The following is a 25,060-nucleotide window of genomic DNA, read 5'->3' as shown; positions in this document are numbered from 1 at the left end:
CCGATAGCCCCACAGCAGCACCTACCAAGTGGTCACTGCTATGGAAAAGAATCAGACCGGTGACTTCTGGGAGGCAGAGCCTAATGCTGCAAATAAGGCACAGGCCTGACCTCCCAGCTCCGCCACAGACTTCTCGTGTGGCCCTTGGCAAAGTCACTGCCCTGCCTTCACCTCCCCAGCTGTGTGAGGTGGCTAATGATCCCACGCTTCCTCACGGGAGAGGGGGGAATGTAAAGCCGTTCACGGGTCTGAGCTGTGCAGGCACCAGCTCTAAATCAGATACAGGGGGCCAATGCTGCCATCACGCCAAGAGAACCAAACCGCATCTGATGAGAGCAGCAGCTAGTTCCACCTTCAGGGGAGAGAGAGTGCACAAGCTGCTCTCCAGAAAAGCGAAAGCCTGCCATCTGCTGGACACAAGCCACAAGCCAGCCCTTGTTTTGTCCCGGGGCTCCCACAGCTCAAGAGCTTACAACGCTCACCTTCCCGTGAATGGGCTGGGAGAGACCAGAGCGTGGGTCTGCCCTACTAGTTATGTCTCCATGGCAAACAGGCAACTTCCTGCTTCTGCAGCCAGGAAAGCAGTGCTTAGTATTGAGGAGTAGAACCGGAAGGGTTTTCGGTGACATTAGTCAAGTTTTCATTCAATGCTGCTGCAAAGATCAGGGGCAATTAGTGCCTGTGGGGGAAGGGGGTATGAGGGCCACTCTGATGGGTAGGAGGCATATGGGGGCACCCCATTTAGCAATTAAAATGTTGGTGGGGGCATAGCGGGCAGTGCACCTACAATGTGCTACCTCTGGCATAGATCATTTTCCTGGCTCGCTGTGCTGTCTTGTACCTCTGTTCAGCCTCCCCTCATTTACCTTTCTTTCACTGCATTAAGTGCAAACTACCTGTCTTTACTTTCAAGGCCTTATCTGACCTATCCCATGCCTGAATTGTCATCCATAGAACAGTCATGTAATTAATACCCCCTCGCCTCATGTGCACTATCGACCCATGAAAATGGCACTTTGGGCTTTCCATCAATGCTTGTTGATCAGGCAGCGGGCTTTGCAGTGCACTCAAAGGCTTTCTTTGTGCTGTTCTTCACAGGTCAGATCTAGAGAGGAGAGGAAGAAGGCCAGAGCACCCCAAATGCTGTGCCCACAGCCCCTCCCTTTTACTGCACCGTGAACTCCAAGTGCTCAAAAGTCATGAGTCAAGGGCCAGAGCCAAATAATCATGAGATTGGCTGAAACATCATGAGATTTAAAGCAAACACTCGGTGTGTGTGAAGGGCGGACATATTTATTTATTTTCTGATTTCTAAGCCTGCAGGCCAGGCTCAGGTTATGTTGTCTGCGAAGTGGTGAGGGCTAGAAGCGTCTTTATTTTCAAGGACAGAGATGGCTATGTACACAATGTTTTACTGACCCTGCAACTATCAGCACATGCACAAAGAAATTAGAAGAGCAGGCAATGCTACTTGTAGGTAGGGGGTTCCAGCTTGGAGTAAGGGGCTGGGCTAGGCCTGTGCTGTCAACAGTGGTGACAATGGCAGCTGTCTCACACACACACACAGTGCACAATGATCACAGGCATATGTGCACCCACGCATAAGGTGCACAGGGCACTCACATAGACTGAATGTAACCCACACACCTCGTGAAGTTCACTGTCCCATGTAGTGGCATTTAGACCACTTACAGCTAGATATAAGAACAAGGGAGCTCTACAGCCACAGCTAAGTGGTAGATGGCTTTATAGCTCAAGCTGTAGAGGGTCTATACTAAACTCCAAAGAGCTCAGGTTCAAATCTGGCCCGTGGTGGTTATCAGTGGGCACTTGTCAGCAATTTCAACTGGGTCTCAAGCTCAGAATGCACTTCCTCAGCTAGGGGGGAAGTATGTAACCCACCCATCTCATGTGGTTCACTGTCTTATGTAGTGGCACTTAGACCACTTACAGCCAGAGATAAGAACAAGGGAGCTCTACAGCCTAAGCTGAGTGGCAGCTGGCTTCGTAGCTCAAGCTGTGAGAGACTCTTATAGTGACCTCCAGAGGTCCCAGATTTAAATCTGCTCGGTGGCACTTAGTGGCACTTACATACGTGCACACACAGCTGGTATTCAACCCATGCAAAGGACACACACAGAGGCATATGCACATGTAGCCCCCCACACCTACGGGGGGGGGTTCACTGTCCGACAAGGCACTGAGACCGCTTACAGAGAGAATTATGCGATCGTGTTCTACAGCCGAATCTGAGGCCAACTGGGTTTTAGCTCAAGCTGTGGACAGAGGCTCTTGCACTAAGCTGCAGAGAGGACCCCGGTTCGGTTCTGCCTCTTGGCGTTACACGTGCATGTGCGCACACAGGACATATAGGACACGTGTCTACATGCAAAGGATGCACACCCACGGGGGGCACATGCACACACACACTGCAGGGACACACGCACACGGAACACACGGAACTCTGCTGTCAGTGTCCAACGGGGGGCGCATCCCGAGGGAGGGTTTCCGGTCGGGCCGGGGACAGAGGCGCACCGGAGGGAGGGTTTCCGGTCGGGCCGGGGACAGAGGCGCACCGGAGGGAGGGTTTCCGGTCGGGCCGGGGACAGAGGCGCACCGGAGGGAGGGTTTCCGGTCGGGTTGGTGACAGGGGAGCGCACCGGAGGGAGGGTTTCCGGTCGGGTTGGTGACAGGGGAGCACCGGAGGGAGGGTTTCCGGTCGGGTTGGTGACAGGGGAGCGCACCGGAGGGAGGGTTTCCGGTCGGGTTGGTGACAGGGGAGCGCACCGGAGGGAGGGTTTCCGGTCGGGTTGGTGACAGGGGAGCACCGCAGGGAGGGTTTCCGGTCGGGCGGGGGACAGAAGCGCACCGGAGGGAGGGTTTCCGGTCGGGTTGGTGACAGGGGAGCGCACCGGAGGGAGGGTTTCCGGTCGGGTTGGTGACAGGGGAGCGCACCGGAGGGAGGGTTTCCGGTCGGGTTGGTGACAGGGGAGCACCGGAGGGAGGGTTTCCGGTCGGGTTGGTGACAGGGGAGCGCACCGGAGGGAGGGTTTCCGGTCGGGCCGGGGACAGAGGCGCACCGCAGGGAGGGTTCCGGCTGGCGCGCGGGGAAGATGGAGACGATCCTGGAGCAGCAGCGGCGCTACCATGAGGAGCGGGAGCGGCTCATGGACGTGATGGCCAAGGAGATGCTGATTAAGAAATCCACGGTGCGGGGGGGAGGGGCCCTGCTCTTCCGCCCGCGTGTCGGGCCGGCCTCAGCCCTCCCCTCCCGGAGGGGCCCCCAGCAGGGCTGGGTGCGGGGCAGTGACTGTCCTGGGGCGAGCCGGGCACCAGACAGCCCCCCACAGCGCAGCTTCCTGGCCCATGGGCCCCTGGCTCCCTGACGTGGGCCCCCGTTCACCCGTCTCTGTCCCAGGGGTGGCCCCCCTCATAATTCCCCCACCTCAGTGAAGCCGCCTCCCGTCAGAGCGCGGTGCAAGTGCAGTGCGATGCCAATGACCCACCAGCAGCCTTTGTCCCAGTGAGCGACTCCTCGCATACCCCTAGCTGACTGGGGCAGATGAAGACTGTTCTTTGCTGAACTTTCCCAGATTTGGAGTTGGGGAAAGCGTGGCTAATCTTTTTTTTCTGATCTGTCTTATAGTTACGGGACCAGATTAACTCTGATCATCGCACCCGAGCGATGCAGGACGTGAGTATCGCCTCTTCTCTTTCCCTCGCGCCTTGTTCCCTAAAGATTATGGGCTGGAGCACAGGCTGTTTCGGTGTAGTGAGTTACTTAAGCGATACATCGCAAACTGTATTTCTGGATGTGTGTAGCACAGGGGTTCTCAAACTTCATTGCTCTGCAACCTCTTTCTGACAGCAGAAGATACTATACCACCCTAGGAGAGAGACCAAAACCTGAGCCTGTCCAAGCCGCACCATCCCAGGTGGGAGTGGGGCCAAAACCCCACCGCCATGATGTTGAGGCAAAGCCCGAAGCCAAGAGCTTTTGTCCCAGGCATGGGGCCTGTAACTTGAGCCCTGCCACCTGAGCTGAAATTCTTGGTCTTTGGCTTTAGCTTCGGGCAGTGGGGTTTGAGCTTTGGCCCTGGGCCCCAGTGAGTCTAAGCGAGTCCTTGCAATCCCATTAAAATAGGGTTGGAACCCACTTTGGGGTCCTGGCCCACAGTTTGAGAATTGCTGGTATAACACATTAAGATTGCAGGGTGCAAGGTTAAAAAAAAATGGTTTTGTGTGCGGCATAGTAACTGATAGACATATGCAAGCTGATAACAGTATTTACTGGAGTTTTGCTTACCATAAAGTTCATGAGCTGAGTTTGCCTAGATTTGGTTCTATCTGCAAATTTTTAAAGTGTTTTCATATTTATACCAATATTTATTCTGCAGAGATACTTGATACTGAAGTTATAGGATTTATTTTGCACAATGCTTGATGCATCTGCATTACCTTTTACCAGAACCTGGGCACATGGAACATAAGTAATTCCATCCTGCACCCTAACTCATCAGTTTTAGCATTAAAAACATTTAGCTATATTTTAAATCAGCTGTATTATTTTCATTGCAGCTAATTTATTAAACAGCAAAACTCCACAGAAGATCATGAAATGACTTGGGTAGCGAGATATTGTATTTCCCTGAAAATACTTTCAGCTGCTAAATTTCCCTATAATGTTTCATTACCTTTCACTGAGCAGCCTTTCATTTCTTTGTCTGTTTAGCTCAAGTTTGTGGGATTGTTATTTCAAATGTAAGCAAGCTTTTGCAAGCTTCCAAGAAAGCAGCTTATTTTTCCTAACTCTGCATGTTGTGCTGAAGTGCAGCAAAAGTATATGCATAACTGTAACATGTTTTTTTGTTTTTTAGAGATATATGGAAGTGAGTGGCAATCTGAGAGACCTGTATGATGATAAGGATGGGTAAGTGTCTGCAAAAAAGATGTGAACGGGCTTTTTTAAAAGCTGAAAGATCTGCTAGCTAAACACCTTCACACAGAGTATGTCTGCAAGCACTTTAACAGCCCCTTAGCCCAAGCCCTGCATACCCAAGTCAGTTGACACAGGCCAATTGCTGGTTTTTAATTTCAGTGTAGATGTCCCTTTAGTGCTTTCAGAGCTACAGGAGAGTCTTACTGGCACTTCTTTAGGTCACATATAAAGAGAGCGATGCATTTAGAGCTATGATGATAGAAATGTAGCCCTGTTAGTCTGGTCTAGCTGAAACAAAAAACAGGACTATGTAGCACTTTAAAGACTAGCAAGATGGTTTATTAGGTGAGCAGCTTTTGTGGGCCAGACCCACTTCCTCAAATCAAATAGTGGAAGAAAATTTAGGAAAATTTTCTTCCACTATTTGATCTGAGGAAGTGGGTCTGGCCCACGAAAGCTCATCACCTAATAAACCATCTTGCTAGTCTTTAAAGTGCTACATAGTCCTGTTTTTTGTTTAATTTAGAGCTATGGCACTTGTTTAAAAAAAAAAAAAATCCCCCCCCCCCACCTTTCTCCAAAGCAAATTTAAGTTTTCTTGCAGAAGTTTTATTGCACTTGCCAGTTTTTAACATGAGAGTAAAAGTCTAATGCTGGAAACAAATCCCTGACCAGACATTATTAGTAGGCGTCTTGACATAACTTCATCAGTGCCATAGAGCAACATGTCGTTGCAAAGCTGTCACTGACATAAGATTTGCCAGCAAAGTACTGTTTGATCCAAAGTGTGTGGGAGTAGGAAGGGGAGGGAAAGAATAAATCTGCCATAAATCTAGCCCTTCTAAAATATCATGTTGGAGAAAAAATCACGACTGAAATGGTCCATCAAATAAGATGCAGTTAGGGCTGAGTTATCTGCACTCCCATTTGTAGGTGTAATGACCTTTAAGAGGGGGGAACCAACAAAAACAACTGAATGTGCCAATTGCAGTGTTTCCCTTCTGGTTCATACTAAGACCTATACACGGTTAAAGATTCCTGCAAATCCCATTTAACTTGCTGTGTGTTGCTTCTTCAGTAGAATAAGGGACAAGAAGGGGTGTTGCTGATTCTGCACACTTCAGCAGTAAATTTCTCCATTGCTGTATGTACACTAGCACTTTTGTGGGTCAGAGGTGAGGGAAAAAAACAAAATAATATTCACGGATAGAAATGCTAATGTGGACAGCACCACTGCTCGTTGGTTCGTTATGCTGATGGGAGCGTTCTCTCTGTTGGCATAGGAGACCTTGCGGCTACCCTGCTGTAAGATCTGTAGTATAAACATAGCCCATGTAACAGTTGAAAATGTGCATGTGAGGCAATAGAAAATACACCAGCGGAATCCTATTTCAGTGCTTGATACCATCAAAGCAACTTTCCAGATTTGCTGTTGAATTTGATCCTGTGTAGATTGTAGTGGGAGGGAGGTGGGGTTATTGTCTCATTTGGCTTGAGTCCGTCACTTGAGTGGGTGATTCTCTTAAAGGGCAGTAATTGGAGACTCTGCACTTGAATGGAGGAAGGAGAGCAGAGCCTCCAAATCTTAAATCTAGCTGAGTTTGAGATATCTATGTAATTTTGATGGAGACTATGGTATTGCAGGATGGGAGATTGTTTAGGGAACCCTTGTGTTATCAGAAATCCAGGACTAGAGTGATTAGAATCAATTAATGAAACTCTCAGATTACATCAACTTCAATATATCTGTTTTCCATAAACAGTCCTAAACTTGCCCTCTCTTACCCTCAAAATCTGACTTGAACTGTCTCTCATGGACCCACAGATTACGGAAGGAGGAGCTCAGTGCCATTTCTGGGCCAAATGAGTTTGCAGAATTCTATAATCGACTGAAACAGATCAAGGAGTTTCACCGGAAGCACCCAAATGAGGTAAGAACCCCAGGATGCCATATGAGAGATGGTATGTGGAGCTACAGGACAGTGGCAAGCAGTGTATCCATACAGCACTCAGGGCTCTGGGCTGTTTTGCATTGTCAGTTCAGCTCTTCTCAACCTATTTCATTTACAACAAATTTGAGACTAAAAATGTGGCCAGTGGAAAGTGATGTTTTTAAAGTAGGGGCCATGTTCATATTCCTGTGATAGAAGAGGCATTCTATGCAAGAGAGAAAGCAGTTCAAGAATGAGGTAATATTCAAAATGCTAAAATCTTATCCTATGATTGTTGTGTCTTCAGTTTAGGAGCATTGCCTTCCATGTGCTAGCCAGGATGGTTTTTAGGAGTGTGTGGTAGCCTCCTCTCCTTAAAAAAAAAAAAAAAAAAAAAAAAAAAAATCTATAAAATCATGATTGGTGTGGCAAAAGTGAATAAGGATAAGTTATTTATTTGTTCCCATAACACAAGAACTACAGGTCACCAAATGAAATTAATAGATAGCAGGTTTAAAACAAACAAAAAGAACTGTTCCTTCATGCAACACACAGTCACCCTGTGGAACTCCTTGCCAGAGGATGTTGTGAAGACCAGGATTTTAACAGGGTTCAAAAAAGAGCTAGATAAATTCATGGAGGTTAGGTCCATCAATGGCTATTATCCCTGGCCTCTGTTTGTCCGAAACTGGGAATGGGTGACAAGAGAGGGATCACATGATGATTCCCTATTCTGTTCATTTCCTCTGGGGCACCTGGCATTGGCTACTTTCGGGGGACAGGACACTGGGCTAGATGGACCTTTTGTCTGACCCAAACTGGCCGTTCTTATGTTCTCTATGGGAACAGTCATTTTTAGGAGTTGTCTGCATAATTTGTTCCTGCATCAATAAGAGGATAGTTATGGGAGAGAGAATCCTTGGAATTTAGAGACAGCAGAGTGTCAGCTGATGCAGGGGAATTCCAAGGCAGTTGCTTTATGGAGCTGGCTGCATATCTGTCCCTCCATCTTCTGCACTGACCCACAAAGATCCCAATATCTTATTTTTTCCACACTTTGTAGCCAGGGAATATACTCTTCTCCATCTAGTGTACTTTGCACATGTACCGATTAAATGCAGTTGAAGAGGAACACAATAATATCTCAGTACAGTTTAATTATCATGTGTAATGGCAGAAGCAAAAAAAACAGGACTTAGTTTGGAACACAATGATCTTTGATTTGGTAGTGGGAATACTTCCGCAAGAAGTTCATTACGGACAGTGCGGCGCTGTCAATGGGACGTCACCTTAATAGGTCTGGACGTTATCATAGTAGTGAGTGTGTGTGTGTCTGTCTCTCTGTTTTTGTTATAACTTCTGATCTTTCCTGAAGATCTGCGTGCCAATGTCAGTGGAATTTGAGGAACTGTTGAAAGCCAGAGAGAACCCCAGTGAGGAGGCACAAAGTAAGTCAGTGGTTTCATATTTAAACTTAGATTTAACAAAAATGCCCGGCTTGTTTGTTATTGAGTTGTCTGGCTGGTGTTGTGTCTCTGAACCTCTCCCCTTAATCCTCTGGAAGTTATGCTCAGATTCTGGCACGTATGTGTTTATTCTATACAGTCTGGAATGTTCTGCAGTAAAAGTGTCTCTCACTTGAGGGTGGATCTAGTAGAGTAGTTCCCAAACTGTGGGTTTGGACCCCAAAGTGGGTTGCAACCCCATTTGAATGAGTTTGCCAGGGCTGGCTTAGACTTCTTAGGGCCCCAGGTTGAAGGCCCACTCCCCCACCTGTGGTTGAAGTGTAAGACTGAGGGTTTTTGCCCTGGAAGTGGGGCTCACATAAGGTGGGGATGTAAAAATGTAACCAGTAAACAGTGTCCAATCAGTACTGAAGCAATAGCCACTATAGTGGCTACTGCTATAGCAAACTAGCCACGTTATTCTGAAAATGTAAATGATTTTGTGAGCCAACTAGCCACACTCAACCAGCCAAATAGTGAAAAGTGGTTAGTGTGTTGGACACTCCAGAGTTAACAGTGTATCTGTTTCTGTTGCTGGTTAAACTCTTCTGCCCTGCAGGTGTGTGCCAGCTCCCTGGTGTAAAAATAAGGCTTATATGCCCGCTATGCTACCAGGCCCGCTCCCAGGGAACTGGCTGTGCTTCAGGCTCTGCCATAGAAGCCTTATTTTTAGAACCTGCCAAAACATGAAGAAACCTCGCATGAATGCACAGCTATGCAAAGTATAGCATGAAAGTATTCAGCTGCATCTACAAGCTATGAGAGGGCTCTAACACAGGAATACATACAGTGAGAGCACTCTGCTGTCATTCTGATTTTTGGTTTCTGATGAAGCTCTTTGCATGACGTATCTTCCGTAGATCTAGTGGAGTTCACCGATGAAGAAGGGTATGGCCGGTACTTGGATCTTCACGATTGTTACCTCAAGTACATTAACTTAAAATCAACAGAGGTAAGAGGCTATAATTGCTGAGGAGACCTCCTCACATATCTGTTCTTGACTGTTCAGAGCTGAGCATTTCTGATGTCATTTTAAATAGTTTGTTTCCATTGATGTGTTACGCAGGTGCCTATTTTTGGGAGGCTATGAGTTAAGGATTTTTAAATTCTAAATGACCCTTTCCTGTGCTCTCTTATTTCTGCAGTTATAGTTACAGCTGCTCTCTCAGTCCTCTCCCCTTAATGTGGTCTTGAAAGATGCGGTGTCCTTTCCCCCCCGTGTTACTAAATAGTCCATGGTCTCTAAGGCCTTGAGTTAGTGGATTTAGTAAGGATCCTCTAAATCAGGGGTGGGGAACCTTAGGCTTCTTGCCTGGATCTGGCCCCCAAGGCTCAGTGCTTCCACTCCCCAGCATTGAGGAGTCCATGCTGGCACTTCAGTGTCTCCCCCTTTTCCCTCCCCACACACTGCCCCACTGGCACACAATATCTCCTAGGTTTGGGCCCTTGTAGGCTCTGTTATGTGAAGGAAATGTGGGGAGTGTCTTTCTCCTTCTCAGTTGGAGACCACAGTGAGGGGGCTTTTTTTGCTTTTCACTTGTGTGTGCCCCTCGAATTATTTTTATGTGGGTCACTGGCTCCCCCGACCCTGCTCTAAATTGACTGCTGAATTCACTGCTGTGGATTCCGGTACTCCATCCTTAGGAGTAAGGGAAGTCAATGAGAGAGTTTCTTCCAGTGACACACCCCCCCCCCCCCACCCACACACACACAGTGGTACACTACAGAAATTTGAACTAAGGTACATCAAATCCAGCTATGCTATTCACATCGCTGGAGTTGCAGACCTTAGTTTGACTACCCCCCTAGTGTAGACCTGGCGTCAGGAACCATGAAAGAAGAAAAAGTGGCATGTTGCAACCAGTGTGCCCTCTGATTTTCCATCCACGTGTGGAATACATTTTATGTGTGAGCATGCACCACTATTAGAAACACATGCTTTCAGCTCTGGGTGCTCTGCTAATCAGCTGGGCAGCACTTGAATCTCTTCTGGGTGGCTGCCCAAGCACTCAGCTTACAGGGAACAGTGGCTGCAACCCAGATATGGAAAGATGCCATTTCTTGTGGCTCACTCAGTGATTGGAGATGCGTTTGTTAATCAGGCTATTTTGTGTGTCAAATCTAACTCTCAGCCTCTTTATTTTCAGAAACTGGATTACATCACGTATTTATCCACATTTGACCAACTCTTCGATATTCCCAAAGAGAGAAAAAATGCTGAATATAAGAGGTGGGCCCTTCATCCATGACAGGCTGTCCAGTAGGAACTAATTTCCATGATGCACGTTCAAGCCCTGGATGAAATTGCCTTCATAAGCAGTTTGATTTACAGCTTTTCAAGCAAAGCTTATGCAAATTTTCAATTTTTACATTTTTAAACAAATTACTGATTCTGTGCTCTGTGTGCAGGTTTATTAATCCCTGTAGAAGGAGTGGCTCTGGGTTTCAGGGCTTTGTGTCTGTGTTTGACAGAACCTACAGTAGACTAGGAATATAGTTCCCCTGGTGTTACAGTAGACAGTGTATGAGTATTTCTCTCCTTGTTCCCGCCCTCCCCCCCATCTCTTTATGCTTTTTTTTCTTTCCAAACCCACATGCCTTGTAGGCAAGTGTTTCTGCATAAATGTTGAGCTTTTTCAATTGCAGACAAATCCTATCTTCCTGACTTGCTGTTTGCAGGACGAACAGATGATGTGGTATTAAATTAAACCTACCTGTGTGATTGTGAGGTATTTGTCAACTTTGAATTTTGCCTCTCATCTAAAAAGCCCAACGGATGACGTTTCATTCGGGTTGGGGCTTCTGGTGAAATAATCTCTTATCCAGAGGGTTGTTCTTAACAGCCAGGAGCTTGTTCAATAGGAAGGAGAGTTATTGGAAGGAAGAAGACAGTGGGTATGTTTCTTATATGATTGTGAGGCAAGAGGTATCCCCATGATGAGACTGAGTATGTCTGATGCAGAAACATGTAATATGTTCATCTTACACAATGTCTGGTACAAGATGACCTGAGCTGGCTCTTCCTCTACCAGGTATCTCGAAATGCTGCTTGAGTACCTGCAGGATTACACAGATCGGGTGAAGCCGCTGCTGGACCAGAACGAGCTCTTTGGGAAGATTCAGATTGAATTTGAGAAGAAGTGGGACAATGGAACGTTTCCTGGATGGCCGGTGAGCAAACATTATGCTCGCGTGAAATGCAGATCTAGTTATGAATGCTTGGTATAGTGGGGTGGGGTGTAAAATGGTCATTAAGGCAAAATCTCACAGTGCCATGTCGATTTGTTGTGTCTCAAAGCCATAGAGCAGGCCTGGGGAACCGTTTCTCAAGTTGAGGTTAGGGATGTAAATGACTAGTTGACTATCTGACAAGCAAAAGCTTATCGGATAGTCAAGTACTGACTAATCGCTCCCCCCCTCCCCTCCTTGCTGCCTCTATCAGAGCGAGGCAGTAAGGGGAGGGGGAGCAGGAGCCGGTGCTGGCGGGAGCTGGCTTAAACGCCAGTTCCCCTCAGCACTGTCTCCACAGGGACAGGGGAGGCAGAGATACAGCGGGAAAACAGCGTGAGTGGGGACTCAAGCAATCCCTGCCCACCACATGTTCTCACTGCGGTGCTTCAGCCTTTGAAATGGGGCTCTTGCTACATTTCAAAAGCAGACGTGCTGCAGTGGGAACAAGGGATGTTAGAGAGTAGTCGACTACTCACTTCCCTCCCCTCCCCCTTTCTGCTTCTATCAGGCCGCGGGGGGAGGGGATGGGGCAGCTGCTGCAAAGCAGCCCCTGTTCGCAGTGGCGAGAGCTGGCCACAGGCTGTTTGTGGCAGGCTGGGGCTGCTGGACTCAGTGCGAGCTGAGACCTAGCAGTCCCGGCTTGCGCTGGTCTGGGACGCGGCACCTCTGCATTTTAAATGTACTAGGAGCCCGGCAGCTCTTGCTACATTTAAAATGCAGAGCTGCAGCGCGGGTGGCTCCCGGAGCCTGCTCAGTCCCAGCTCGAGCCGGCTCCTGGTGCTACCGCTGCTGCAGCTCTGCAGAGCGGTCCTGGTGACTAATCATACGGTCAGTTGGCCACACGACAGTGAGATGCAAAAAACAAAACCAAACCCCCTCACTGGCCTGGCCACCCAGTGAGAAGGAGAAAAAAAGAATCTTACACACGTGGGCCCCAGCTGGGAAGCAGGAAAAAGAGACATTCCCCTCACTCCAGCTCCATGGGGGCTCTGAGGCTCAGAGCTTACCCCTAGGGCCAGAGGAACTCTTCTGGTGGACTGGGGCTAGTAGATGTTGGTGCCCCCTGCGTTCTGAGGTGGGGACAAAACGAGAGGTTCATTGTACAGGAGGGGCTGCTGGAGAGCAGCCTGGGTGTGTGGGGTCTGGGCAGGAAGTAGGGTGCAGGAGTGGGTGGGGGTGAAGGGTCTGGGCAGGAGGCAGGGTGCAGGAGTTGTCTGGTTTGGTGCTTGTGGGATCTGGTTGGGAGAGAAGGTGTAGGGCAGGCTGCAGATGTGGGATCTGGGTGAGAGGTAGGTGCAGGAATGTGGGGAGAGTGGCAAGTGGCTGTGGGGAGTGGGTGGGAGGCAGGTTTAGAAGAGGGACGGGGATGGGGGGACTGGGTGAGAGGTGAGTTTAGAAGTTGCTGGGGTGGGGAATCTGGGTGGGGAGGTGGCGTGCAGGAGCAGGTTGCATGTGGGGGTACAGGAGGGTGGGGGTCAGGGCCTGGGAGGATTAGGAGGTGTAGGAGTGGGGTGGGGGAGCAGGGTCTAGGCAGGAGGTAGGACACAGAAGTGGGATAGGATGCAGGGTCTGGGCAGGAGGTAGGACACAGAAGTGGGATAGGATGCAGGGTATGGGTGGGAGGTAGGACACAGAAGTGGGATAGGATGCAGGGTATGGGCGGGAGGTAGGGTACAGAAGTGGGATAGGATGCAGGGTATGGGTGGGAGGTAGGGTACAGAAGTGGGATAGGATGCAGGGTATGGGTGGGAGGTAGGACACAGAAGTGGGATAGGATGCAGGGTATGGGTGGGAGGTAGGGTACAGGAGCTGAGTGGGGGAGCAGGGTCTAGGCAGGAGGTTGGGGTGTCTATCGGCAAAGCTCCGAGAGGAGGGGCACAGTTGGCTCTGCATGATCCTACACTTTCAGGCGCACACACGTACCCCTGCTGCTCCCATTGGCTGTAGCTCCTGGCCAGTTGGAGCGATGGGGGTAGTGCCTGCAAGCAAGCACAAGAAGAGAGCTTCCTTGCGCTGCTGTTCCCCCAGCTGCTTCCTCCCCCCTGCCAGGCAGAGTCTGCAAGCCAAATGCAGCCAGCAGCTTGCCTTGACCCAGCCTGCGAGGCTCGGCGCTCCCGCACATGGCTGGAGTGACAGCGCCTGTTCCCCCCACTACAGGGGTGGGTGGGAGCACCAAGCTTCACAGGCTGAACCAAGGCAAGCCACGGGCTATAGGTTCCCCATCCCTGCAGTTGAGGCACAGCTTACTGCTCGTGTTTCCTGTCCTTTCCACTTACCTGGAGGTTTCCTGTGCGTTTGGTTCAGTTGGGTGCTGAGTTCTCTGTTGTTCTTGGGAGGATATTTTGGTATTGCTGCTCAACCGTTCTGTAATGTCCTGAAGATCGAGCTAGCAACTGACGTGGTTTTTCTTGGCAGAAAGAGACCAGCAGTGCACTTACCCATGCCGGAGCCCATCTGGATCTCTCTGCCTTTTCCTCTTGGGAGGTGCGTTCTCTCTGCGTTAAGCTCTTTGTACTGAAAATCCTGGTGGGATCCATCCACCTGCTTCCTTTTCACAATTCTTTTTGTGGGAATGTGAGACTCTGGCCACAACCACTGTGAATGGAGAGTTCCCCGTGCAGATGGTCTCTGCTTTCTGTCACTGGAAACACCAGTAGCTTGGAAGCATTTTTCTCCATTGTAGGTGTGATCAAGCTTCTGCCATAGATGCTACTGATCTGGGTAGAGGCGAGCCGCCTGAGTGCTTTCCGGAGCCATGCGGGATTTTTTTAATGAACTAACATGGACACACGTGGATGATATTGTACACACCTGCAAGCCATGTTCATGTACATTTGTTTCTTTTAATTGCACAGGAATTGGCCTCTCTGGGACTGGACAGATTAAAATCTGCTTTACTGGCTTTGGGTCTGAAATGCGGCGGGTAAGAAGTGGCGGCTTTTTTCTAGAATCTTTTCAGTTATCTGAATGGACGTGAATGCACAGTTCTCTGCTGACGTAGAAATCCATTGCACACGTACAACATGGGAAATGACTGCCTAGGAATGTGTAGTCTGGAAAGGGATCTAGAGGGGTCATAGTGGGCCACAAGCTAAAGATGAATCAACAGTGTGACATTGTTGCAAAAATAGTGCATTCTAGGATACATTAGTACGCACATTGTAAGTAAGACACCAGAAGGAATTCTTCTGCTCTACTCCACACTGATTAGGCCTCAGCTGGAGTATGGTGTCCAGTTCTGGGCACCACATTTCAGGAAAGATGTGGAGAAATTAGAGACGGTCCAGAGAAGAGCAACAAGAATGATAAAAGGTCTAGAAAACATGATCTGTGAGGGAAGACTGAAAGAACTGGGTTTGTTTATTTTGGAAAAGAGAAGACTGAGCGGGGCCATGATAGCAGTTGTTATAAGGCAGAGGGAGAAATATTGTTCTAGTTCACCTCTGAGGATCGGACAAGAAGCAATGAGTTGAAATTTCTCCAAGGGAGGTTTAGGTTGGGCATTTGGGAAAAACTTCCTAATTGTCAAGGTGGTTAGACACTGGAATAAATTGTATAGGGAGGCTGTGGAATCTCCATCATTGGAGATATTTAAGAGCAGGTTAGAGGTAAACCTCTGTCACGGTTGGTCTAGCCCAGGGCTGGGCAACAGTTTTTGATGGGGAGCCACTCCAAGAATTTGGTACATGATCAAGGGCTGCACTCTTCCACGATATTAACGGAGGAGGTGCGGGGTCTGGGATGGACGTTGGGTGCAGAAGGGAGATTGGGGTGCAAGAGGGAGCGTGGGATCCGGAAGAGAGTTTGGGTGAAGGAGAGGATTGTGACCTGGAATTGAGGTGTAGGAGGGGGTGCAGGGTCTGGGAGGGGGTTGTGACTAGGGCAAGAGAGGGGATTATGACCTGGGGTGGGGATTGAGGTCTAGTATGGGTACAGGAGTGAGTGCAGAGAGTTTGGGTTATGTGGGGCAGGGGTACAAGATAGGGGACAGAGGGTTGGGGGAAGAGAGGGGTTGGAGTTCCAGAGGCAGGCTCTGGCTGGGAGGTGCTTACTTATGTGGCTCCCAGCCAACAGCCGAGCAGGTCCCTCAGTCAGGCTCCCTGCCTTCCACAGCCCTGACACCACTCAGAGCAGTGGGCTGGGGGGGTCACATGCTCAGCACGGTCGGTCAGGGGAGGCTTCTCACGCTGCCCCAGCACAATCTCTCGGCTCCCATTGGCTGGGGAGTGGCAGCAGCACATGAAGCCTCTCCCACTTTTCCCACCTACAGAGGCACTCAGAGAAGCACATGGCCCCCGAAGCCAGGCTGCTCTGAGTGGCATGCAGGGGCGGGGCAGGCAGGGAGCCTGCCTGAGGCTCCTGCAGGCAGAATCCAGTGGTTTGGGTGGTCGGTTCTGGCCCACGGACTGTATTTTGCCTCCCCCAGTCTAGATGGTGCCTGGTCCTGCCATGAGTGTAGGGGACTGGACTCAGTGACCTCTTGCGGTTCCTTCCAGTTCTACGATTCTATAATGTGGAATGGCAGGACCTCAAGAGCCTGTAGGAATCCTGATACAAAAGCAGGGCCTAAGCCATGGACCACGAGGGTCACTTTGAAATCTCATGACCTCTGAATGATTTAATCTGTAATGGAATTATGTTTTTAATTACATGAGCACAAATCAATCGACAAAAAAATAAACCTGCCCTCGAGATTCACCTTCTCCCCTGCTTTTCCCAGCACTCTGGAAGAGCGTGCTCAGCGGCTGTTCAGCACAAAAGGCAAATCCTTGGAAGCCCTCGATTCTTCCTTGTTTGCTAAGAATCCAAAGACAAAAGGAAGCAAAAGGTGAGCCCCCAAAAGGTTCAATGTTCCCTCTAATCTTTTCCATCCATGTGCGGAATATTTTTTTGTGTGCACCAAGGCACTAGAAACAAAAACCTGGCTGTGGACGCTCTGCTAATCAGCTGGGCGGCCTTTGAATCTCTTGAACGGCCACACAAACTCCCAGCTTACGCGGAACGCTGCCCGGGTCGACTCTTCATTTACACTCAGTTTCCTGCTTCTTCCTTCATTAATTATTGCCCCAGTTAAAGATGTTTTCCCTTCTGTGAGTTATAAATGGCAGAGATGAGATGTCCCTGGAGCATTTAGGTGCTCTGCATGCCAGAGCCAAATGACTGAGTTAGCCGGTCAGAGTGTCTGGCTTCACTGAACAGTACATGTGCAGCGGAGGCTAAACGGAATGCCTGATATTTGTTTCCCCACTTTCTTAGTAGCTACACATCAAGGCTACGTCTAGACTGGCATGATTTTCCACAAATACTTTTAATGGAAAAGTTTTCCGCTAAAAGCATTTGCGGAAAAGAGCATCTAGATTGGCACGGATGCTTTTCTGCAAAAGCACTTTTTGCGGAAAAGCATCTGTGCCAATCTAGACACGCTTTTGCGCAAAAAAGCCCCGATCGCCATTTTCATGATCGGGGCTTTTTTGCGCAAAACAAATCTGAGCTGTCTGCACTGGCCCTTTTGCGCAAAAACTTTGCGCAAAAGGACTTTTGCCCGAACGGGAGCAGCATAGTATTTCCGCAAGAAGCACTGATTTCTTACATGAGATCGTCAGTGTTCTTGCGGAAATTCAAGCGGCCAGTGTATATAGCTGGCAGGTTTTTCCGCAAAAGCAGCTGCTTTCGTGGAAGAACTTGCCAGTCTAGACACAGCCCAAGTGTATCTTTAGGAATCAGGTGCATGGACAGTGCTTGAGAAAGTTCCTTTTGTATTTCAGGGACACAGAGAGGAACAAAGACCTTGCATTCTTGGAAGCACAGGTCTACGAGTACGTAGAAATTCTTGGGGTAAGGTTTTTAATTTTTATCTGTGAGCTTTGCAAATGCAGCGCCATCAAAAGTTGTTGTAGACTCAGTTGTGTCTTCCTCTCTCCCTTTCTTAAGCACCACATACAGAAGGGTTATGTTGTGTATGGTGCTGGGCAGACCTGGAAATCCTTAAGACAGGAGTCTGGAATTGCTTCTTCCTGTTGTTTGCTAACCTGCCAGCTTTTAGTGAAGATTCCGTGTCCTACAGCTGTGATGCTGAGGGTTGGGTCTGCCTCTCTGCGAATGGCAGATCATGAGTCTTTGTGTAACTCAGATAGGACGGTCAGGAGTGCCCTGGGAAGCAGTCTTTTCTGCCGAGTGTAGAATTTTGATTTTACATCTAACCCCCAGAGACAGCAAGCCCCATGAATGCTGCCTTCATTTGGCTTCATGGTCTTGCCGCAGTTTTCAGTGGTGACTTTTAGGCCTAATCAACTTAACACCCCCTCCCTCCCAGTTGATCTAAGCTACACAACTTCAGATTCACAAATAGTGTAGCTGAAGTTGATATACTTACCTCAGTGTCTTCTGTGCAGTAAGGGGGCTGCTCTCTGGTAGACTCTGGCTACTCTTCTTGTCCTGGTGGAGTACCAGGGTCGACAGGAGAATGCTCAGAGGTCGATTTGTTGCATCGAAACACATGTGATAAATCACCGGCCAGCGGATTGATCGCTGCAGAGTCAATCCTCTGTGTAGTGAAGACAAGCCTTTAGAATGCTGGTTGCCATCACTGCTAAGCAGCTTGGAAGTAATTGTACTTAAATATTTCCACTGTCGTCTTGCGATGAGATTTGTGTTCTACCCAGCGACCTTACAGGTTGTTGGGTGGAGCAAAATGGGGTGGAGTTCTCTTGATTGACTGCAGACAAATCAATGCAGCGTTATGGCACAGACCCTAATGAAGCCAATGGAGGGGATTTCACAAAAGAAAGATGAATACTCGTGTGATTTTTTTTTTTTCCTCCCTGCGTGCGCGCACACACACACGCACACACACTTTTTTGGCTACCCTGTGTGCTGCCATCTTTGACTATTGCCCCTCATGCCCACGTGCTTTCCTGCATCATAGGAACAAAGACATCTCACCCATGAGAACGTGCAGCGTAAGCAAGCGCGCACAGGCGAGGAGAGAGAGGAGGAAGAGGAGGAGCAGATCAGTGAGAGCGAAAGCGAAGACGATGACAATGAAATAATTTACAACCCTAAAAACCTGCCGCTTGGCTGGGATGGCAAGGTGAGGCTGGCTCCCCTGTTGCTCCAGAGCCGAGATCTTTCACTGCATCCAAACACCCCCCTTGTAACCTGACCTAAGCTCTGCCTGGCTTGTATTTCAGCCCATCCCCTATTGGTTATATAAACTACATGGTTTGAACATCAACTACAACTGTGAGATTTGCGGTAACTACACCTACCGAGGGCCCAAAGCTTTCCAGCGACACTTCGCGGTAAGTAACGCTTGGTATGGCCCCATCCATCAGTTTGGGGGTAATCCTAATTGTATGTAACTAATTAATCAATGGAGTCTTGGTGATGGGAGACCTCACCTCTGGGCATGAGGGGCATGTTTGCATCCTGTCCCAGTGTGTGGGCCGGTGCTTGGTGCTGAGCTGCAGGGCTGTTCTGTTTGAGTTCTGATCCATTTGAAGTGCTGCTCAGATGCCATTTCCTCTTGGTGGCTGTAGGGTCTCTTCTCCTGTACCCCAGTTCCAATGTCTAGCCTTGCCAGAACGGTGCTGGGTACCTGGGAGCAGCCTCTTTAGATACTGACGGTATGTGGGCAAACACCTTATTTTGGTGTGCTCTGGCAAAGCTGATAGAGGAGACAAGTTCCATAAAACCCAGACGTAAGGAACAGGTTTGAATAGCTTTTAAAATATGCCCAGGAGTAAACTGGTCTTCCAAGGGATATCCCTAGAGCAGTGGTCCCCAACGTGGTGCCCGCGGGCTCCATGGCGCCGCCTGGGGCATTTATGTGCGCCCGCGTAATGACCAGGGCCGACCCGAGCCATTCTTGCACCTTAGGCCCCTGGCGCATGCGCAGCCCCGCCCCAGGCGCCTGGCAGCCCAAAAGGTTGGGGACCACTTCCCTAGAGATTCTCCATCCCTAGAGGTTTTGAAGGCCCGGCTTGACAAAGCCTTGGTAGGGTTGATTTAGTTGGGGTTGATCCTGCTTTGGGCAAGAGTTCTGGACTCGATGACTCGTGAGGTCTCTTCCAGCCCTAGGATTCTAGGATAAATCTAAGTGAACTCTGGCTTGTTACTCAGATTCTGAGTATTAGGAGAAACCTGCCCTGAAAGCCAGCAAGAGGTTTTCTAGATGTTGCTTCTCTCCTTAGGGCTAATAATAATTTAATTATAATGGGCCTAAAATGGCATGGCTTTTAACCCTGGGCTTCTGTAGTATGTGAATGAGAGCCCTTGTTTGTGAACGTGCCATTGAAATGAAAGTGAGCTTTGTGTCGAGGCAGCAGGAGTTTATGGCTCTGCGTCAGTTCCCGCTCCTGCTTGCCAATGCGCTTCTGTCAGAATCCTACATGAGTTCCACTGAAAATCAGCCTTGCCAAAACAAAATACAGGACTATGTAGCACTTTAAAGACTAACAAGATGGTTTATTAGGTTATGAGCTTTTGTGGGCCAGACCCACTTCCTCAGATCAAATAGTGGAAGAAAATAGTCACAACCATATATACCAAAGGATACAATTAAAAAAATGAACACACATGAAAAGGACAAATCAAATTTCAGAACAGAAGGGGGATGCGGGGGGGGGGGGAGGTAAATGTCTGTGAGCTAATGATATTAGAGGTGATAATTGGGGAAGCTATCTTTGTAATGGGTAAGATAACTAGAGTCTTTGTTAAGACCTCGGCGTAAAGTGTCGAATTTTAGCATGAATAATAGTTCAGAGGATTCTCTTTCAAGTGCAGTCTTAAAAGGCTTTTGAAGCAGGATGCAGGTAATTAAGTCATTGAGACAGTGTCCTTTCTGGTTGAAATGGCAAGAAACTGTTTTTTCTTTGTGATCCTGTCTAATATCTGTTCTGTGGGCGTTGATCCTTTGGCGAAGTGTCTGAGACGTTTGTCCAATGTACATAGCAGACGGGCACTTTCGGCACATGATTGCATAAATTATATTTCTGGATGCACAGGAATATGTGTTCTTGATCTTATAACTCACTTGGTTTCAGCTACACCAGACTAACACGGCTACATTTCTATCACTAGTCTTGCCAAAGTGTGTGAATACTCTGTTGTTATCGCAGTGCATGGGGAGCCCCCGGCCTGGTGGAAGCACAGACTGCTGCTAAACTGTCCTTATACTGTAGTCATTGCTTAGTGCTAAGCTGGATATTATGACATTCTCATAAGCTAATTAGATGCTTTTACCTTGAAATATATAGTTTGTTTAAAACATGAGTTTGAAAGCAGCTTCACGTACTGTCATTGCTAATTGTATGGGTTTACCATCACGTTTTCTTAGTTTATAAAACTTTTTTTTTTTTTTGTATTGTACTATGAAAGGCCGGCAGAAAAGGGAAGCTGACTTCTGTCAAAGGAAATAGTTTTTCTTCTTATTTTCTTTCCATCCTAGTCCCCATGGACACGACTTTGTTCATGTTTTCAGACAGGTGTGACGGACTATGACGGGTGGCTGTGAGTCTGTGAACTCGATATAACTCTCTCGCCTATATACTGATCTTTCTGTTCTACCTCCAGGAGTGGCGTCATGCACACGGGATGAGATGCCTGGGCATTCCCAACACGGCCCATTTTGCTAATGTCACGCAGATCGAAGATGCAGTCTCTTGTAAGTGATGTCTCTGTGCAGAACTGGGAGCAGGTGGAATCTGTTTCCCTTCATCTCTGCTGCCTGCTGGCTGAAAGCCTTGTTGTTGTCAGTGTTCCCACTGGGGGGCGGGGTTAGCTTTTTATATGGTGGAACCTTAATCATCCCGTTGCAATTGAGGGGCACCAATCTCCTTCAGACAGTCAAGAGGCTGGTTCCACGCCATGGTGGGGAGGGAGAAGGGAAAGACAATCCAGGATGTAAGTCCTATAACAAACTTGCAGCTTTCGCATTTGGCCTGGCCCTGATGTAATGCTGTTGGCTTTGGGTACTTCAGTCACCGCTGGACTGTAAAGCTTCTGCTCGGGGCATGTCCGTGCTGAGAGCAGCTGCAGGCACGAAGTTGCCCAGCCCCAACAGAGATGGGCAGGGCTTGACGCTCTTTGTTCTGGAAACGAGGACGTGCCAACAGTGTCGCCTTGTGCGCTGGCAGCTCTGGGGTGGGAGGGGAGTGTCTGATAGTCCCTCTAGGCACAGCGGTAAAGCCCAGGAAGAGGAGTTTAAATTTGTTGTTGGGACTTTGTCCTTACAGCAGCTCACAGTGCAGGTCCCAGCTCAGACAGACTGACCAGTCGGGCTCAAGTTAGCATGTCAGCTGCTGTAGCCACCCTGCTGTTTTGATGCACTTGCTTGAGGTTTCCACCTCTGCTACATGTAGGCATAGCCTAAGGCAGCGTTCCTTTGATGTGGCCAACAGGGGCTTTTCTTGTGGCCACAATCTCCAGGGCAGTGATTGGTGGGCAAGGGGACAGGCCACTGAACACTCCCCCACAGCAACTAGCAGGGATTGGGCCCTGCTCCACTGTGGAGCAACAAATGCCAGAAGAGCAGGCGGCCAGCGAATTCCCCACCTTCCCAGGGGCAGTGAGGCCGGGGCCTGGGGCCTTCAGCCTGGCCATGTGGTGTTGGGTGCTGCCCCTCAGCTCACCACCCTCCCCTCATTATCCCAGCCTCCACTGTCCCCATCCAAGGTTTAATTGTCCCCTGGCTTGCCAGAGCCGAGCAAGTCTGCTTTGAAAATTGATATTTGTCATTTGAATGTTTGTTAATATCACTTTTCACGGCCTCCCAGCCAGCTAGTAAGTCTGCTGTGAAAAGTGATGTTAACAAATATACCGATAACACTTCACAGCAGCAAGCGTACTAGCTAGCAAATCTTAAAAAAAGGGAGCCAAAAAGCCACAGAAACAACAATAAAAGACAAGACTGTACAAAGCACCACCCTTATGTTTCTTCTGTTTAGGTCTTGTAAGAATAGAGACAACTGTGCATTATTTTCATTAGTGTGTCTGCAGGACAAACTAGCAGTGATGTGGACACGTGTAGATTTGCATTTTCTGTGTTTTCCCTAAAGTTAATTAAGTACGTTATGAAACATTGTCAAGAGTGTCCACCAGCAAGAGTTAGTGGCCACATTCAGACACCACCAAACATTTTGTCGTGAGGACCCTGGCCTTAGGGGGCCCATGAAACACTCTGTCTCTGGTTCAGTGCAGCTGAACTAGGGTTCCCGTTTGCTTTCCTTCCTCTCTAATCTGGCTTGTCAGCTTGTCCAATCAGAACTCTCCTCCTTACACTTGCTACTTCAGCTGGCTGCCTTTCCCTTAAGAGCTTCCATACCAGCTGACTTGAGGCAAACTGGCCCCCCGCCTCCAAGGGGAGCGCTTGCAGTGTGTGTGGGAGTGCTGGGGTTGGGAAGCGTGTCTTCAGTGGGGTGTGGTGAGCCAACACTCACGTGCCGCTCGTTTTAGGGCAAACTCCGCAGGATGCAACTTGCAGCACATTTGGTGCAACTCCTACGAAAGCCCAATGTGTCAGCTGAGCAGAGTGTTTGATAGTAACCTTCAGCCCTGTCTGAGGCTCCCTGCTGCTCGGGTATCTAGCGGAGCAGTCGTGGCCAGTTTCACTCATTGAGCAATCAGTCCAGTGTGGGTCAGCCTGGGATGCTGCAGAAAGAGGTGGCCGTGTACATACCGCGCTAGGCTAAAGGCTGGTAGCTGAATCGAAACAGCATTCTGACCTGGTGTGACTTTGTATTCACAGTGTGGGCAAAGCTGAAGCAGCAGAAAGCTTCGGAGAGATGGCAGCCTGACACAGAGGTGAGCTGAGTACCAGTATTCAGGTGTGGCGATTAATGGGACTCTGGTCCCAGCAGAAGAGGTACCAGTTTTCCGGAGACTCTGTTGGACGTTGGGGAGTATGCTTGGAAGCCACCCTGCTTGTCACAGAGGCTCCCTGCTGTTGGTGATGCTCTTAAGAGCTGCACGTGCCTGGCTGGGAACGTGCTGCTCATTAGTATGACATCTGCCCAGAGCGTCTCTCTCTGCAGTGTCTACACCCTTCCTGTTTGAGGGGAGAGGGGTGTTAATCGACATGGTGAGGGATTCCATGGAGTCAGTCTGTCAAAGTTGTAACTAAGAACCTTCCATTGTAGCCCAGGGGCCCTACCAGTCTGGAGCAAACCCATTTATAGAAGGCACGTACAATGCAGCGTGAAATCCAATTTATGACAGAACTTGCCATTGTCCTGCTGAGTTCAGCTAAGCTGCGACGAAGTGGACAGCGTACTGTGGCGGGCAGTGTAACAACTTGGCATGCGCCAGCCCAGGCCTCATTGCAAACTGATATTCCCCCTTCTCTGAGAGTGCTTAGACCCCCTGTGCAAAGACGTGCTGCAGAGGGGATCCTAGTCTGCTGTCATTTAAGGGGCTGACAGGCTGCTATTGGCAGAGCTAAACCTCCATTACTGTTCACTCTCCCGTTCCGGTTTTGTACGGTGCCCAGATAACTACAGATGTTCTCACTTCCCTTCTAGGAGGAGTATGAGGATTCCAGTGGAAACGTGGTGAATAAAAAGACCTATGAAGACTTGAAACGTCAAGGGCTGCTGTAACGTTCTCTGACTGGTGGATTTGGCATCTCCGAGGCCCACAGGGAAGCACGCCGAGACCTTTCTTTCTTCTCTGTACTTCTGCATTTTCTGTTCCGCGTGAGCATACATTTCAAGGGCACTTCGTAGAAACACCTTCTAGTCAGTCCCTTTTTGTGCAACACAAAACTGTGATGTTCCAAAATGTATTTTATACTAAAAAGATATTGCAAAAATAAACTGATTTTAGTGTAGGAAGTCCTGGATAACTTGTCTCCTTTTGTAGCCTGGGAAGGAAGAGCTCAACTGAATTAAAATACCAAGAATCTCTCATGCACACAGCTATTATAGATCACAGTAACATTATTGCTAGAGCCCTGCAAATCCATAGCTTGCTGCTCTATAGCCATCTGCGGATGTCAGTGTGGATAGCCACTGCTCACGGATAGGGATACAAGGTTTGTATCCGCACAGGGCTCTAATCATTGCTTCTGTTACGCTCCAGTTCTTTGAGTGCTTTTGGTGGGATTGACCTTTTAAAAAACCACCCGTGACTGCCCCAAGTTGAAGTGAACACAAGGTCCACAGGACTCTGCACTGAGCTGTGTGAATTAGGTTCTTATTTTCCATTTGTCCTGGTTTCTGTCTATGCAGTTACTGTAGGAGGACTTGGGCAGTAGGAAGCAGGTGGGCTGCCCAATGTGAAGAGACCCTGCAGAAGAGTGAAGAGCAGCAGCAGGTAGTGTGAAAACAGGTTCAGTCCTGTCCACATTCCTGAGTTTAAGGGGCATTGCTTCCCCCTTTTCTTGATCAAAAACCCAACAGCATCTGCTGCAATAGATTGAATGCCTGGAGGCTTCTCCACTGGCAGTGATTAGATCG

General features: G+C 48.8%; 1 protein-coding gene across 1 annotated transcript; it reads left to right on the top strand.

Moving 5' to 3' along the window:
- The first annotated feature begins 3,039 nt into the window (after positions 1–3,039).
- SF3A3 (splicing factor 3a subunit 3) lies at positions 3,040–24,436 on the top strand. The gene is made up of 18 exons (XM_075908602.1): positions 3,040–3,049; positions 3,090–3,209; positions 3,647–3,694; positions 4,878–4,930; positions 6,765–6,870; positions 8,246–8,318; positions 9,236–9,327; positions 10,523–10,605; positions 11,408–11,546; positions 14,022–14,090; positions 14,462–14,529; positions 16,327–16,434; positions 17,372–17,441; positions 18,532–18,696; positions 18,797–18,907; positions 21,180–21,270; positions 23,353–23,408; positions 24,125–24,436. The coding sequence occupies exons 2-18, from the start codon at positions 3,114–3,116 to the stop codon at positions 24,200–24,202; spliced, it is 1,506 nt and encodes a 501-aa protein (XP_075764717.1). The 5' UTR covers positions 3,040–3,049; positions 3,090–3,113; the 3' UTR covers positions 24,203–24,436.
- The last annotated feature ends 624 nt before the right edge of the window (positions 24,437–25,060 follow it).

Source organism: Pelodiscus sinensis, chromosome 25 (assembly GCF_049634645.1).
Source record: "Pelodiscus sinensis isolate JC-2024 chromosome 25, ASM4963464v1, whole genome shotgun sequence".
In the NCBI taxonomy this organism is placed as follows: domain Eukaryota; kingdom Metazoa; phylum Chordata; order Testudines; family Trionychidae; genus Pelodiscus; species Pelodiscus sinensis.
The sequence above is the reverse complement of the archived record's forward strand: the minus strand, read 5'-3'. Positions and strand labels throughout refer to the sequence as shown.